This window comes from Heliangelus exortis, chromosome 3 (genome assembly GCF_036169615.1).
Source record: "Heliangelus exortis chromosome 3, bHelExo1.hap1, whole genome shotgun sequence".
NCBI classification, from domain to species: Eukaryota; Metazoa; Chordata; class Aves; order Apodiformes; family Trochilidae; genus Heliangelus; species Heliangelus exortis.
The window spans coordinates 99205779-99220990 of record NC_092424.1 but is presented as its reverse complement, the minus strand read 5'-3'; the positions used below and the strand labels follow the sequence as shown (position 1 = coordinate 99220990).

Here is a 15212-nt window from a genome sequence, read left to right as displayed (position 1 = left end):
GGGCCGAGCATGCGCCTGCAGCGGAACCGCCCGGAAGCGGAGGGTGCGCGCGGCGGCGGCGGCGGCGGGCGGAGGTGAGGGGCGGGCGGGGAGCGGGGAACGGGAGAGGCCGCAGGTGAGGCCATAGCTGGGTCGGGGGTGGTGGGGGTCCCGGCAGCGGCGCTGGGGAAGGGACTGAGGCGAAGCAGCTCCCGGAGCGTGGAGGGGGAGGGTAGGGAGCTGCAGAGGGGTCCTCGCCGGGGGGGAGCTCAGCCGCCGCTCGGCGCTGCCTGCTGTGAACAGGGGCCGCGCCCCAGTCCCGTTCTGCAGGAGCGGGTGTACCCTTTCGTCGTTTGTCAGACTCATCCGGGGCCGGAGGTAAAAACGGGAAGGAGAAAGTGGAAGGCGGGACGCGGTGCTGTCCTGCCCGGCCTCTCCGTGCCTCAGCACAGCCCGGAGCCAGGCGGGACTCGGCCCTTCCTGCGGCCCCGGTGGGAAGGATGCACTGCAGAAAACGCTTGTGCTAAGTCAGGAGGTGCTGAGAGCTCTTTTATCATCTACTGTGAAGCTTCACAGCTTGTCAGGCGGTGCGTTTGAAGTTGTGCCTTCTCAGGCACTGCCGGCTGAAGCAGCGAACTCGCGGCCGTTCCGGCAGCGGGGGCTGCGGGCTCCGTGCGGGGCCTGGAAGGAGCCCGGAGGTGGGTGCTGGGTGCCACGATTCCTGCAGCACCACTGGTCCTTCAGAGGGGCTTTTGGTCAGCCGGGCATCAAGAGTTTGCTTAATGACAAACAGCAGCAGTCTGGAAACTGTAATCCAGCACTGCATCGGAGGTCCAAGCTCCTCCTTCGGCATATTCCATTATTTTCTGCAGCGTGAGCTGTCTTCTATAGACTGTCCTCCTCCTTTGTTCTCTTTCTTCCACTTGCTCAAAATTTCTGAAGCTTTGTAATGAAAATATTCTCTGAAGCTGAGGAATAGGGTTTCAGCACTCCCTGACAGGGAGGCAGCATCCTGTTCCTCAGCACTGTCGGGCCAAATGTTAAATGAGGCAATGGAAGCAGTAGGGCAGATACAGGAAAAAGGCTACTGGAGTATCCTCAGAACTCCCAGCAACACGGTTCTAAAGCAGTCAGTGTGACATGCTTCTTGCTTTAACTTTCAGGAACATGTTAAGTAGTAAGGGCTGCTCCTAGAAGTATTACAATCAGTAGAATTTGGTTTGTAGATTTTTTTTTTTTTTTAATTGGAGCATAACCTTTGGAGAAGGAGTTGCACTGGGTGCACTTTGTAGGTCATATAGATTGTAGTTACAAATAAAAAATCATCTAACGTTTTTAAGTGGAAATATTTGTTTCTAAATCTATACCTTCCTATGTATCAGAAACTGGCCTTTGCAACACTCTGTAAATGAGGTGTAACAGCATTTTTTTGATGATTCAGTAGAGAGAAGTTTTAGCAAAGAGCTTGAAGGGCTTTCCCCAGTTACATATGAAGAGCACCAGAGGATAATTCCTACTTCCATTTTCAGAGTCCTTTACAAGTTTCCAGATTTTGTCCACTTTGGACACAATCACTCTGGTGTTTACCAGGAATTCCTTCCCTCGATGATATGACAGCATTAATTTTTATTTTTCTTGCCCAGAAGATCTTCCTTGAATCAATTATGAAAAAATGTTTAGAAAAGGAAAAAAACGACACAGCAGCAGCAGCTCACAAAGCAGTGAAATCAGCACTAAAAGCAAGGTAAGCTGAACTGGGTATGTACTCTTCCTATGGAAACCCTTCTGTTTGCTGGGAGTTGAGAGTTCAGTGGCTCACTTGCACAGATGGTAGGATGGGATTTCCATAAACTTCCATGTTCCATAAGGAGAACTTTCACTATGCCTCAGGTTGTGTTAAGAGAGTTAAGACCCCAATCCATTATACAGCCATTGTATTCCCAAATGACTACTTAGTTGGTTCTGTAGTTAACCCCACAAACACAAGATTTTCTGGCAGCACACAGTAAGGTTTGGAGGAAAATAATAGTGCATACTCTGTACTGATAAATACTGTCTTTAAGAAAGTGCCTGTTGTTATGTTCCAAGAATGATTTTTTTTTTACCAGTTGGTTACTCAGTATTTGAAAAAAACTATTCTTCATTTTGAATAATGTGTCCATTTTGTTTGCTAGGTTTTGGAATGATCAGTTGATTATTTGGATTTTCCAAGGTGCTATTTCACTCCTCTTGCACTGCTGTTTCACACATTGGTGACAAGTGTGTAGTTGTCAATTTCTTCAAGTTACGATTGCAGTACCAGAAAAGTCTGGACATAACCTTAAGGTTCATTTTCTCTTTTTCTTTTATTTCCCCTTTCAAAATATTTGTGGACTTTGGGTTCCTGCTGAATTTAAGTCAGTAAGTCAGTATAATCTACACTGAGACAGAAAAACAGCTTCAGGAAAGAAATAGATGGTGGTGTTCTCTTCTTTCCATTTTGCAGTGCTGGTTAAGTAACTAAAGCATAAACACAATTTACTACAAAAAGAGTTGAGGCAGGGCATCTAAAAGTGAATTGTTAATATGTTCTCAGTAATTTCCTTATGACACCAATTTATTTCTTAGTCTGTAGATTCCAGTCTTGGGGGACTTTCCAGGTCTAGTACTGTGGCCAGTCTAGATACAGACTCCACAAAGAGTTCAGGTATGTAACCAGAGTTTGAGCACATTGTGTGGAGCAGAATTAAGTTCATGTGTGTTCTGATAGCAAAAAATGGACAAGATTAGAATCAATATTTTTAATAATTGTGAGTGAATCTGTTAGCCTTTAGGCTTCCAAGCTATTATGCATGATTCATCTAGGATTAAGTCTCTTGTTTTCATAGTAAAGTGTTTGAATAAGAAAAACTTAGTTTCATTACCAGTCCTTTACACAGCATAAATCTGGTACCTTTTCTTGCTTTTATAACATCTGCACTGAAATAGTGGATATAAGATTTTATTTGTTCTTGCTTACCAGACCACAGCACGTCACTGTTGGACCAAACATTTAATTTAAAACAAATACATTTATGAAAGTAGAATCAGCTTTTCTATGTTTTCTGATTCAGGGTGGTTAACTCCAAATTTGAATTGGTATAAACAATATGATACAAATAATGTATCATATAAAATGCTGATTCATATAAAAATGTTGCCTTTACCACGGGCTGTTCTGAATCAGCCCAGGACAGCTCAATTCCTCTCTTTAAGTTAATATACTGTGGTAAGGTTATGTGTTTGATGAACATTTGCAAAAATTACAGAATTGAATAGATTAGTCCCTTAATACCAATTAGAACAGCATTACTGTTCTAGAATTCTTCGGAATTGCTTTGTTTTATTTTGTTGCAGGACAAAGCAATAGTAATTCTGATACATGTGCAGAATTCAGAGTTAAATATATTGGTGCCATTGAAAAACTGAAATATAATGAGAGCAAAAGTCTCGAAGGGCCGTTGGACTTGATAAATTACATAGATGTGGCACAGGTAAGTGGGTTACAAATGAATTCCAACGTCAGAACATCTTAAGCTTCATGTATTTCTTTCATATTAGCATGTGATCTGACACCTGACTCTGTAAACTTTAGACTTTGGATACAGACCTTAAAATAAAGAAGCTTACTTTGAAAAACTTTAAGCTGTGAATCTCAAAAACTGTCCCACTCAATTCCATCTTATTGAGAATCTGGAGAGGATCAGCTAAAAAGCCCTTCTGAAGAAACAGGCTCAGAGTGAAGACCCTTTGCATGAGTAATTACTGAACAAGTATCCAGTATAAAAACTGGAAGTTTTTATGTTGTCTTCAGCTCTGTTAGGATTAGGATCTGGGAAAGAGTATCTCCTGGATTTCCAAGTTTTTCCATGGAGGAAAATGTCAGGTTTGAATTACTTATGAACCTGTCACCAAAGAACCTGAATATTTGGATTATCTTTGCCAAACTGGTTGCTTGCACTAATTTTTTTACTAAAAGCCATAACTGGTTGTTCTCCATAGGTAGCTGACGGTTATACCTATAAAAGCCTAGAATGTATCTTTATCTTACAGCAACTTGACATTTCAAGTATCTGAATATATGCTAAAACTATTTTTCCAGCCAGATAAAAAATTGCTGCCAGCATGGAACATAAATCACCCAGGGTCAGTGTGGCATGACAAAACATGCATTATTTTTCACCAGATCTGATTTGACCACGTGGCCAAACTGCCCCCTGAGACAATAAATTCCTCTCTGTAATCTCGTAACATATAGAACAAGAATAAGAATCATAGAGTCCAACTGCCTTCCCTGTTCAGGGCTGACCAAGTTCAAGCATGTTATTAAGGGCATAATTCAAATGCTTCCTAGATAATGACAAGGTTGGGGCATTGACCAGCTCTCCAGGAGGCCTGTCCCAGCATTTCATTACTGGCTTGGTAAAGAAATGCTTCCTAATGTCCAGTGTAAACCTTCTCTGAATGTATTTCACATAATGCTAGGAGATGAGACAAGTGCAGGAGTGGCAGTCAGACTCCACACAGCAAGATATGAGCAGGGTTAGTGATGTTGCTCATCCAGTGGACACATAAACACATTTTCTATTGTGTATCTTCATAGTTCATGTTCTTATGTCTGCGCTAAAGGCTTTTGTTTGTTTCCCTCCAAAGCAAGATGGAAAGTTACCTTTTGTTCCAGGTGAAGAGGAGTTTATTATGGGAGTTTCCAAATACGGCATTAAAGTTTCAACTTCTGATCAGTATGTAAGTGATGCACAACAAACTGTCTTTTTGGTGAGAGCTGAAAAGTGCTTGTGTTTATTTCTCTGATAGATGGATCTGTGTGACCAAGATGTCACTTCTGGCTTTAAGCAAAGATAAAATAAACAAAAAGGCCCTCAGCAGCACTGCTTCGAGTCATATCATTCAGGGCTCTCTATTTTCCTGGTTCAATTTATGACAAAAATAGGTTCCTTTTGAGACAGAGTACCAGACAAAAGGCAAGCAAGCCTTGATGCTCTCTGGACATGTCTCCTTTCTCTGTGACTGTCCTGCCATTCTCTCACGTGGAAAAGCAGCATGACTGTGGTGGCTGAGACCATAGGTTCTTCAGCCTGAGTTAGTAATGCCCTTCCTGATTGTGTTGCTGTGGAGAGGGAAAAAAGAAGGATGTTTTTTTCAAAGCTACCTGAGTTGTCTCCCTCTTTAAAGATCCAGCCTTGCACTCCTCATCCAAGAGTGTTAGTTCACTCCAGCATTAAAGCTTCATGATTACACTTTATTGATCAAGCATATTTTTTGTTTGTTTAATTCCCTACATGTAGTTTATTCCCCTTTAGCACACTTCAAGTCGCTCTTTTGCTAAAAATAAAAATCCAGTCTCTTTCCCAGGGCTCTACAGTTGCCTTTGTGTAGCTTTGTATTGCAGCCATGTGGTTTCCTTCTGGTTGCCCTCAGAGCCCTGGATACCATAAATACTTGGCCTTATGAAGTCATGACCCATCAGCAACCCAGCAATGCCTGTTCATAAAAGCCTCGAGTATGAAGATGGTGAATTGCATTGCTCAATAGATGAATACTCTGCAGAAAGCCAAAAAAGTTCCCTTTGGCCCCTTGAGAAAATAACACACTTGTTTCTAATCCCTGGGAGGAACTGGAGTAGTTGTTACTCAGACTTTGAATTCTTTTGGGTTCTGTTTTTACTGTTCACTTAAATTCTTAATTCTTGTTAAGAAAATGGGTTACAGCATTTAATGTGTATTACGATACATGTAAATTATTTACTTAAATAAATATTAACATTCCTTCGTACTTTGATAAGGATCAAATGGGTACTTTAAAGCTTTTGTCCATCATTTCTCTGGCTTCAGGCTGAAAGCATGTCCAAACTGATGAAGCCTGCTGTGATTAAGCTACCTTGCACTGGCATTGTATTGCATTTTGTTTCCCAAATTCTGGCTTTTTCTATCTGTGTCACTGTTGACATTTAATTTGTACTTCTGTGTGTTAGCTCACCTCACTCTTCATAGAGCTCCAAAATGAAAGATTTTCTCTGCATTTGTACAAAGAATTCAGTCTTTCATGACTTGAGGGGGGAAGGTGAGAGTTCTGTGATTTATAGATACCTTTGCAGGTGTATGGGCAGCTGTTTATTTCAGATGCCAAAAAGAGAACTGAATGCAGGATACAAAATTTTTCCTCATGGATTTTAGTGAATATTTGATTATTATGATTACGATATTTCATTATCACAGAATGCCAGCTTGGAAGGGACCTCAAGGATCATCTATTCCAACCTTTCTAGGTAAAAATATAGTTTAAATGAGGTGGCCCAGAATCCTGTCAAGCTGAGTCTTAAAAGTGTCCAGTGCAGGGGAATCCACCACTTCCCTTGGGAGTTTATTCCAATGTGAAATTGTTCTCATGGTGAAAAACTGGAATATCCCCAGAATATTGTACTCAGTACCTCTTTGTCTTTTCCATGTGATTCCTTGTAAAAAGGGAGTCTTCATCTTCTCTATTGTCACCCTTTCTGTGCTGGTAATAAGGCCTCCCCTAAGCCTTCTCTTCTCAAGGCTGAACAAACCCAGTTTTTGCAGCCTTTCCCCATACAGCATTCCCAATCCTCTCATGTCTGAAATATGTACAGATCCATAATTCACTGATGCATTTCCACTGTTGGTGGATGCTACCACTGGAAACAAAAGAACTATTTACATGTTATGCAGAAGTATTGGCCTCCTTTGCTTTCAGTTTGCTTGTACTTGTAGCTGATACCTGCACACACACAGGTGTGGCACAGCTTGGCCATCCACCAGCTCTCATTTCTCTCTTAAATGGAATTCCTGCATAAGGACTGGAAGGAGGGAAGGGAATTAATTGACAGGGGGACTGTATAAATAATTCTGTCTTCCCCATTCTCATGATAATCCACAAGCACTGTAGCACATTCCAAGCAAGTAATTCTAAAAAGCTGTTACTGTTTTGGAGGGAAACCTTGGCATCTTTCATACAGACACTGGAGAGCTGATCCAGTAAGTGCCATGCTGGCTCCAGCTGCTTCAGTGTGGGGTGGTTCTTGGTGATGGTTTGAATTGTGAGTGATGGTCAAGTGAATGTCAGGGAAGGAGATGGTTTTCAGCAGGGTGACCTTGGGAGCTCTGTAGAGGGCTCTGCCTCATGGGTTTCATAGCAGGCATCAAGTGCACTGTTTGTTTTTGCAGGCTCTTTGTTCAAGTGGATGATTCTGTAGACCCCTCAGCTACTGATAGGGGCAAGGTGGTTGGTGTCACAAACAGAAAAAGAGCTTTGCTGAGGTGCTAGGAGACCCTAGAGGGGGTATGACTGGAATCAACCAGATGGATATTACCAGCTGGGTAGGATAGGTCTGCAGAGACCTTGTACTGTGTGACATCAACAAATGCCTTTTGGAATCACCAAGATCAGAACTGTGGGGACTGTGCTTAAACCCCAAAACTGTAGTGGAGAAAGGACTCTCCCAGACTACACCTCCCCAAGAGATGGGACTCCTGCTCTGGCTCAGCCAACAAGTGGTCTCATGAGCCACTGGCTACCCTCTCTCACCCTCTGCTACCCTCTCTCACCCCCTGCCCAACTAACCTTGTCCATACCCTCCTCTGGGAACAGTTTCTTGTGTGTCCCCCTCACAGAACTGATTCAGGGGATTGTCTGGAGAAATACTGGAAAAGTAAAAATTTGGTATAAGTTAACTCTGCCACCTGTTCTGCTCAGAAAAGGCAAGTGAGGATAGGTGGGAAATAAATGCATGCTCCTGTAGCATGGCCAGGAACATAGTCCACATGTTAATGCAATTCCAGAATAGAAGCAAAAAGTAAAGCCAAAATTATGTTAAGCCACCACTTATTTTTTACTATAGTCTCAATTTAAAAAACAGAGTTTTACTAAGGAATACATTTTTTAATTCCCCCTGTAAATAAATCTGAAGTATTCTTTGTAAGAGAGAAAATCAAAACAGGTAGAAAAATGAAACAGCTGTTGCACTGTTCCTGAGTAACCTTTATTTTCCACGTGGTTTCAGGATGTGTTACACAGGCACGCGCTCTATTTAATTGTACGGATGGTCTGTTACGATGATGGTCTGGGAGCAGGAAAAAGTTTACTGGCTTTGAAGACAACAGATGCAGCCTCTGAAGAATGCAGCCTCTGGGTATATCAGTGCAATAGTTTGGTAAGAGTGCACATTTACATTATTTAATTTAGGCATCAGTACTGTGTTTGTAAAGGGAGATTGTAAAACCCAGGGTCCTTGTGAAGGCTTTCTGGCAGATGAAGGTTTGCTCAGTTGGAAGAAGAGTGTAAGTGTGCCCTGGCTGAGGTGGGGAGAAAAGCCCTGCTGCCTGCATTTCATCAGCTTTGAGGAAAAATACCTACATTCCCTAAAACTGGCTTGAAAAAGCTCTTTGCAGTCTAAAGAGTGCTGTCCTAACTGCTAAGGACAATCCTCCATTTGTATTTTCAAAGACAAAAACCTCCTAAGATTGGACAGAGCAGGGCAGGACTGAGAAACAATTCTGGTAATACAGAGCGTGCTTTATTTGTAAGCATGGGCAGTGATCCCTTCTTGAGCACAGAGCTCATTGTCCCAGTACTGATACAACACACACCCTGAGCAGCACTGGGACAACACGTGAGCCAACTTTATTAATCCTTGGGTCATGCTATGATGAGACCTGGTAACTGACTTGTTCCATAAGAGCTCATTTAAAATAGCTTCCCTTATGTCCTCTCAGGCCACAGAAATCAAATTAAATCTCACTTGTGCTACTCCATATTGCATGGCTCTGCCAAAAGAATCATAAGGGTCACATTCAGCTTTGAGTTTTGAGATGTTCAGAAATTCTTCAGGTGTTGATGTGCATGTTTGGGTTTTTTTTTCAGGAACAAGCACAAGCTATTTGCAAAGTGTTATCTACAGCCTTTGATTCAGTTTTAATGTCAGAGAAGTCCTGATTTCCTTCAGCAGCTCATGACTGTAGTACAAGAGGCCTTTGTGTTGGCAGGAAATGGGGCTCCTTTGCAATAGATACCATGAACTGGCTGTAGTTACACAGAAACCTAGGAAAGACTTGATGAGCAAAGAAGAGCCATGCAACCTTGCACATGGTACTTTGTCATTCCCCAAACACGACTTGAAGAAACTATTCCATCTTCAGTTTCCAGGACAAAACAGAATTTTATATTTAACTTTTTTCTTTTTTTCCTAAATCATCTTTTGTATATTAATGTCAATACTGTAATGTCAATACTGTAAAAAATGTAAAATAAAACTGACACTTGCTTCTATCTCTTTGCCTGAAAAACAATTTGTTTGTGTAGACTTCAGTTCTACTTAACCTAGATACTGGAACAAAACAACAAGAGCAAAGTGGTAGCAGGTAGCCATTTGGTGCTCTGCATGTCTGATTTCATTTTAGGAGTTATTTAACTAAAAATTCAGAACCTTTCTTTGCTCAAGTGCTACTTGTTTGTTTTTCTAATTTTAAACATTGAAAAGAATATTGCCTCAGCAATGCAGAGTAACAGAAGTAGACAAAGTGATTTTAAAAGTAGTTTTATTTTTCCAGACATTTGACTGGTTAACAAGAGTAAAATTTATTCATCATGCTCTAATTATAAATCACTGCATCCAGGACATTGAAAATAAGAGTTGATTTTAGGTTATACAATATATACAGTTGCTCTGCAACTAAACAAAATAAAAACAATGGAATTGAATATTATACATCTCATAGCATTCTAAGCTGCATTTTAAGTGTCACTTGCTCCTTTTTAAACAGTTAACACAGCAACCTAATAGTCTGTCTATTAACAGGTTTTTCTGAATCATTATTTTAATCAGATTTGAAAAGTTGTATGAAATATGCCAAAATTTTGGACTTAAAATTCTTAATTTTATATTATAAATAGATATCTACAGGCTCTATAATTAATTTTTTTCTCTGCCAGAGGAGCAAACTTCAAGAAACATTGAAAATCTAGGGATAAATTTTGCTTAGCTGCTCTTTATTGGTCCTCAAGGTTTTAGCTGTCTGCACAACTATTAAGTTGTGTTCCACAAGTTTCCTGGTTTCTAAGTGAACAGGGTTGTGAAATTTTAAAGTGTTTTCCTCTTCTAGCAGAACTCAAGGCAAATTAGATAGAAACATACAAAATAGTGTTGCAAACTGAACGTATCAGTAAGTGAATAAAACTAGTGCTAAACTATTACTCTATATTACTGGGAACTTTGAAAATACAGACTAATTTGCTTCATCTCACAACAAAAATATCTTGAAACATTCCAGTTTGTTCCCTGTTTATTCTGCAGCAACAGCCTCTAGGAGATGAAGGTGAGGTGTGCACCCACCCCCCTGCCAGGCCCTCAGCTGGCTGTACCATTGAGGAGAGGTGACACAAGGGATGATCAGTGTTGCTCTTCCAGCACTAACACAGTGTCATTTTTCTCCAAATCAGCATACCTGGTGGTGGCCTGTTCACCATCCCATTCAGGATGAAATGGCCAATTGAAACACCACTTGTCAGAAATTCAAAGTTCTCTTGATAAATCTAGAGATACAATATTCACAAAATGTGATCAAAGCCAGTGTGACCTAGACATTGATTTTTTTTTTCTTACCCCATGCCATCAGTTTTTTTCCTGTAGCATAAGCAAAACCTGGTACAATTTCACAATATACAAACATCAAAATGAGGCCAGATTTGTATTGGTGTTTTGTATTCCATCAACTGACTGGGAACCCTCCATGGCCTTTGCCTTTGTTCACATATTAGTAAAACAAATTTAACAACAGTGTAGCTACCATATATGTGGGTATATTATATAAATACAGAGTGAGTTAGCAAACTATTGCTGTTTGCAGTGTAGTGGCACACAGATTTTATGAAACAGAACATAATGTAGTGTACTGGTGAGGTGTCGGATATCTTACTGACCAAGGATAATTATCTGAGTGTTCCACCAAATATGTTCCTTCTGTGAACACATTGCTGGATGATTAAAGAAAGTTCAAGAATTTAAAAACAAAGCCTAAACACTATAACAAGACAAGTGTAAGAAATGCTCTGCAATCCATCATCACAGCAAAGTACATTTCAGGAAATGCAGTTTTCATATCTTTGAGTTAACGTAGTAACTCGTTAATATTGCCATAGTTCAGTTCACCAGCAGTGGTCACATTAAATGACCAAAATGGATGTAACATACATGAAGAACGTTCAAAAAACAGATTCTACACACGTGCAGCATAGAAAAATGGAACAGTCTCAAGCTCACAAAATTAGGACTAGAAAGTTCAACAACTAACACATACTTCAGATAACTGTAAGCAAATATCTACACCCATTCTGAAAGAAAGAAGTTTCTCCTGTGGTAAACTGAAATAAATGTTCACTTTTACCTGGCCAAGACACCCGATTAAAATAGCTCCTTCTGTAATTGTTGACCTGGTGGATGACAGCCAGAATGGCAAGATGCTGGGTGGGTCCAATTTAGAACTACACAGCAGCTTGCAGGGTTTGGTTCCAACACTTCAAGTGATAATGCTAGTTCAATAAATTCACTGCCCTATTAGATGCACACATTTTCTTTGACTGGGAAAGCAACACTGAACAGTGGTATTGTCATGTTACAAAAGGGAGAATAAAATTACAGTGAATTGATTGAAAACATTCATGATGTTGTGATGTTCACACACATCCACAAATGGATTTTGATAGTTAAAGCCTTTCAGTTCACCTTGAAAAATACAGGAAGAGTTGTTGTTTTTTTAAAGTGTCAACTCCTCGTGAGAAATTTTTACATAGAAAAAAGTTTTGAAAGTCCCCAAATCAGAATGATGACAATAAAAAAGTAAGCTACAGTACCTAGGACTTGGGCAGTGTTCTGGCAAGGTGTCTGTAGATAGGTAGATGAAATGAAACAGAGCAAAACTTATTTCTGTGACTGCTGGAAATGAGAAATGTCTCCATTGATCAGTAGCAATTTAGTCAACAATAAAGTGCACAAATGATACAGGGAAAGCTCCTTTCCGACTGGGATCTCCATCAATATGGCCAATCTGAAAGAGTCCAAATAGTTTTCAAGTTAAGCTCAAAAAGGCATTTCAGTATCACCAAAATTAATACCAGTGACTTTCCTGTCTGTAGTAAGATGCCCCTTTTATTTTCTGCAGTGTTGGTCTTTTACTTTCATGAATGGGAAACATTACCAGAAATTTCAGCCTGATAAGATGCCTCTGCTATTCAGCTATAGACTTTTCTTTTTTTCCAGATTCTGTTTAATCCATGCCTGGCAGCCCATATTCCACCTTTGTTAAATTGCTTCTACTTCCCTCTTAACAATCACTGAAAGGTAAAAGGATGGATCACGCTTCATCAGTCAGGGGTTTTCTGTCAATCTATTTGTGTTATTACAGCATTATTGTCAATTTAGATGCAATTTGAAGTTCTATTTTTTGCTAGCTAACAATCAGAGCAAGGCAGAGATTTTAACAAATTTCAAAAACATCCCTTTAACTGATGAGACTCTGGAATATAAGTAGTTGAGATGGTTTCCCAGTTCAAAAAGACGATTTCTCAGTCTCAGACATCTGAAGAATTAGGACAATACAAATCTGTCTTCTGAGTCTCACCACACAGTATTTTCAAGGAAGATAAAGCAGTAGCAGATTCCTTCACTGCTGACACCTGTCAAGAATTTCCTGAATCAAACAGAACATGTTGCCTTTATATTGTGAACCCTTCTAACAAGGTTTGGATTTTGAGTTTTTTCCAGAATTAGAAAAGCAAAAGCAAAGTATCTGAAGTTTGATTTTGAACAAAAGAAATTTCTCAGATTCCTGTGAGATTAAAATTTTCTTGTTATTTAGAAATGCAGCAAGGGATCTTCTGAAGTCAGTGTCAACCTCTTGATTTTATTTCCTTCAAAGTATGTTGCTGGAAAATGCAAAATACTCACCCACCACTCCTGATCTTCTTCACCATCAACTACAATAATATCTCCCTCTGAAAAAGTTAGTTCATCTGGGTTATCTGCTACACAGTTGTAAATTGCTTTTACTCTCTTGGGTTTAGTTTTTGACTGAAATACAAAAACAAGTAGTTGTAAATAATACAGCATGAAAGAGATAGAATAGACTTGGAATTGATCTAAAGAAAGCTTCAGAACTACTTCCAACCATTATTTTTCATAGGTTAGAGTTCAGCTACATCTTTTAAGCTGGGTGCTCACGGGCCAGGCTGAATTTGGCAGCACCCAAAGCTTTTCAGAACCACTGCACTACCAACATGGGCCATTTTCCTTAGCAACTTTCCAAACCTTTCTTCAAAGCTCTACATCACTGCAGCAAGTATGGTTTTATTAAGAAGACAGGGTGATCAAGATCAAGTGCTACACAGCAAATGTAACAGCAGCATAACTGTCAGAAAGAGGCTCAGGCCATCTGCCAATACTTGCTAAATCCTTTTCACCAGTGCACAAACCCTCCCAGTATCTTCTGCTTCTGTAGTGCTTTGAGGACTAAAAAACACAGGGTTGGTTTGGTAACTCTTCCAACAGGGAAGTTTAGCAAGGAGTTGCACTATTCCACAGTATTACAGTGGGATTCCAATCCTAGTTGTGTTCTGTCTGAAGTGATACTGAAAATGTTTTGCTCTGGTATCACAGTATCCACCATCCTAATCTCACAGCTCTCCCAGTGCAACCCAGCCTGCTGCTGCATTTGTTTTCAGCCACCTCACTCTCTGTTGCAGACCAACAATGTTGCTGACATAGTGTTTCCATGAAAGGAGTGGAGAAGCACAGGACTTTAATGCAGTGCATAATCTTTTCCTTGAATCTATCTTTTTCCCCAGTTTGCCCAGTGATAGCCAGTAAAAATCTCTCCTTGCTAAACTCAGATGTCAGAGCACAGGCTAGAAGTGCCATTTAGGTAAAGAGACAGCTGTTAATGCAGTGGGTACTTGAGACAGAACCTCCAGATGGGATAAGGAAAAGAAGGTTTAAACACTGTCCTGATTGCCCAGTCTCTAGCTAAGTCAGCTATGGAAGAGGAAGCTTGTGAGGGAAGAAGGGTCTTCCACAAGTCTGCTTTTCTCCACCAGCAAATGCTCAGCTGTGGACATTACTGCCCAACAGCCTCTTAATGTCCCATTTTGTTTGAGCTGGGTGCCATGCAGAAAAAGATGGATGTGGAAGGAGGGAGGTAGCATCACCATTATGCTCCTCTGCAAGCATCCATTAGCATTTTACTATTAAGAAACCTGACGTGGCCAGACCAGGCACACCCTTAGGCTCTGTTTGTGGGGCACACCCCTGTGACTTGGCAGCCTTGCACTGCATCACTGCAATTTTGACAGATGCTTCATCTCAGTGAAGTTGCAGTTTAGACCTCAACTGCCTTTTAGGTCAAGAGGGAAAAGCTTCACATCAATACAAAAGTGGCATAATTACTAACTTCAAAGCATCAGAGTTACAGGTATTTCTTGTTCTTCAGAAGTCACAGAAACTGAAATTCCCTGAAGACTAATATATTTCAGCAAAGTATCCCAGGTATCTAAAATAGGGCTTAAAAGGTTTTAAAAAATCTAAAATATAAATTGGAAAAAAAAGGATGCATCAGGACTTTCTATCTGAAAATCAGACTATCAGGCAAATGCACTGTACAGGAGATAAAGCCACTGGCTCCATGTCCCTCCAAAACAAGGCCTCTTTTTTCTGTATTCAAACAGCACTTCTTCAATCATTTTCTAAATCTGGGCTGGCTTCTGGGTTCTCTAGCAGGGTAAGTACATTAAAAAAAAAAAGGCTGGAGTATAAGGCTAAATGGAGTGATTTAGCCAAAGTACTTTAGCTAGACTGATCTAACTAAAGCTCTTTAGCTGAGGGGCCCTTGACTAAACCTCAGCTAAGATGCTAAAGATTTAGCTAAAGAACTTTAGCTGGAACACACTCCATGAGCCAGGTTTCCCTTACTTTTCTGTTCCATGATGAGAAGGAAAATCATCCAGTTGATTTTCTCAGTCTCTGACTGAGAAATTCACCCTATTGAAGCCCTAGAGACATCTGGAGAGCCAGATCTGTTCTTCATATATTATGTGCAAGTAATATTACATTGTGATAACACAGTGACTGTTCCTAAAAAGCAGCCAGGATACCCCATTCACTCCAAAGTAAAGCAATTAGTCCTGCAAAA

At 40.4% G+C, this 15212-nt stretch overlaps 2 protein-coding genes across 15 annotated transcripts in view; one reads left to right on the top strand and one right to left on the bottom strand.

Annotated features, from left to right (window-relative positions):
* The first annotated feature begins 5 nt into the window (after nt 1-5).
* ITGB1BP1 (integrin subunit beta 1 binding protein 1) lies at nt 6-9303 on the top strand. Of its 11 annotated transcripts, none has more exons than XM_071741872.1 (7): nt 6-74; nt 1623-1723; nt 2587-2665; nt 3355-3491; nt 4651-4743; nt 8039-8188; nt 8899-9303. In XM_071741872.1, exons 2-7 carry the CDS (start codon nt 1652-1654, stop codon nt 8968-8970), a joined length of 603 nt encoding a protein of 200 aa, XP_071597973.1. In that variant the 5' UTR covers nt 6-74; nt 1623-1651; the 3' UTR covers nt 8971-9303. The 11 variants fall into 11 exon arrangements, with proteins under 11 accessions (XP_071597973.1, XP_071597975.1, XP_071597971.1 ...); XM_071741874.1 differs by having other exon boundaries at nt 59-74; nt 1626-1723; XM_071741870.1 differs by lacking the exon at nt 6-74 and adding an exon at nt 101-357.
* Nucleotides 9304-9555: 252 nt separating this feature from the next.
* The window catches only part of ASAP2 (ArfGAP with SH3 domain, ankyrin repeat and PH domain 2), a 90000-nt gene continuing 84343 nt past the window's right edge, over nt 9556-15212 (bottom strand). For all 4 annotated transcript variants that reach the window (XM_071741860.1, XM_071741862.1, XM_071741861.1 and 1 more), the window contains 2 exons: nt 12977-13099; nt 9556-12077 (listed from right to left, as the gene is read on the bottom strand). In XM_071741860.1, the coding sequence (XP_071597961.1) occupies nt 12003-12077; nt 12977-13099 (198 nt within the window). In that variant the 3' untranslated portion in view covers nt 9556-12002. The remainder of the gene's footprint in view (nt 12078-12976; nt 13100-15212) is intronic.

Bases quoted from the DNA above. Each gene is read 5' to 3' on its own strand.
- ITGB1BP1 (XM_071741872.1), top strand. From the start codon at position 1,652: ATGTTTAGAAAAGGAAAAAAACGACACAGCAGCAGCAGCTCACAAAGC. The intron at 1,724-2,586 runs GTAAGCTGAACT...TTTATTTCTTAG, and splicing joins AAATCAGCACTAAAAGCAAG to TCTGTAGATTCCAGTCTTGG. The intron at 2,666-3,354 runs GTATGTAACCAG...ATTTTGTTGCAG, and splicing joins AGACTCCACAAAGAGTTCAG to GACAAAGCAATAGTAATTCT.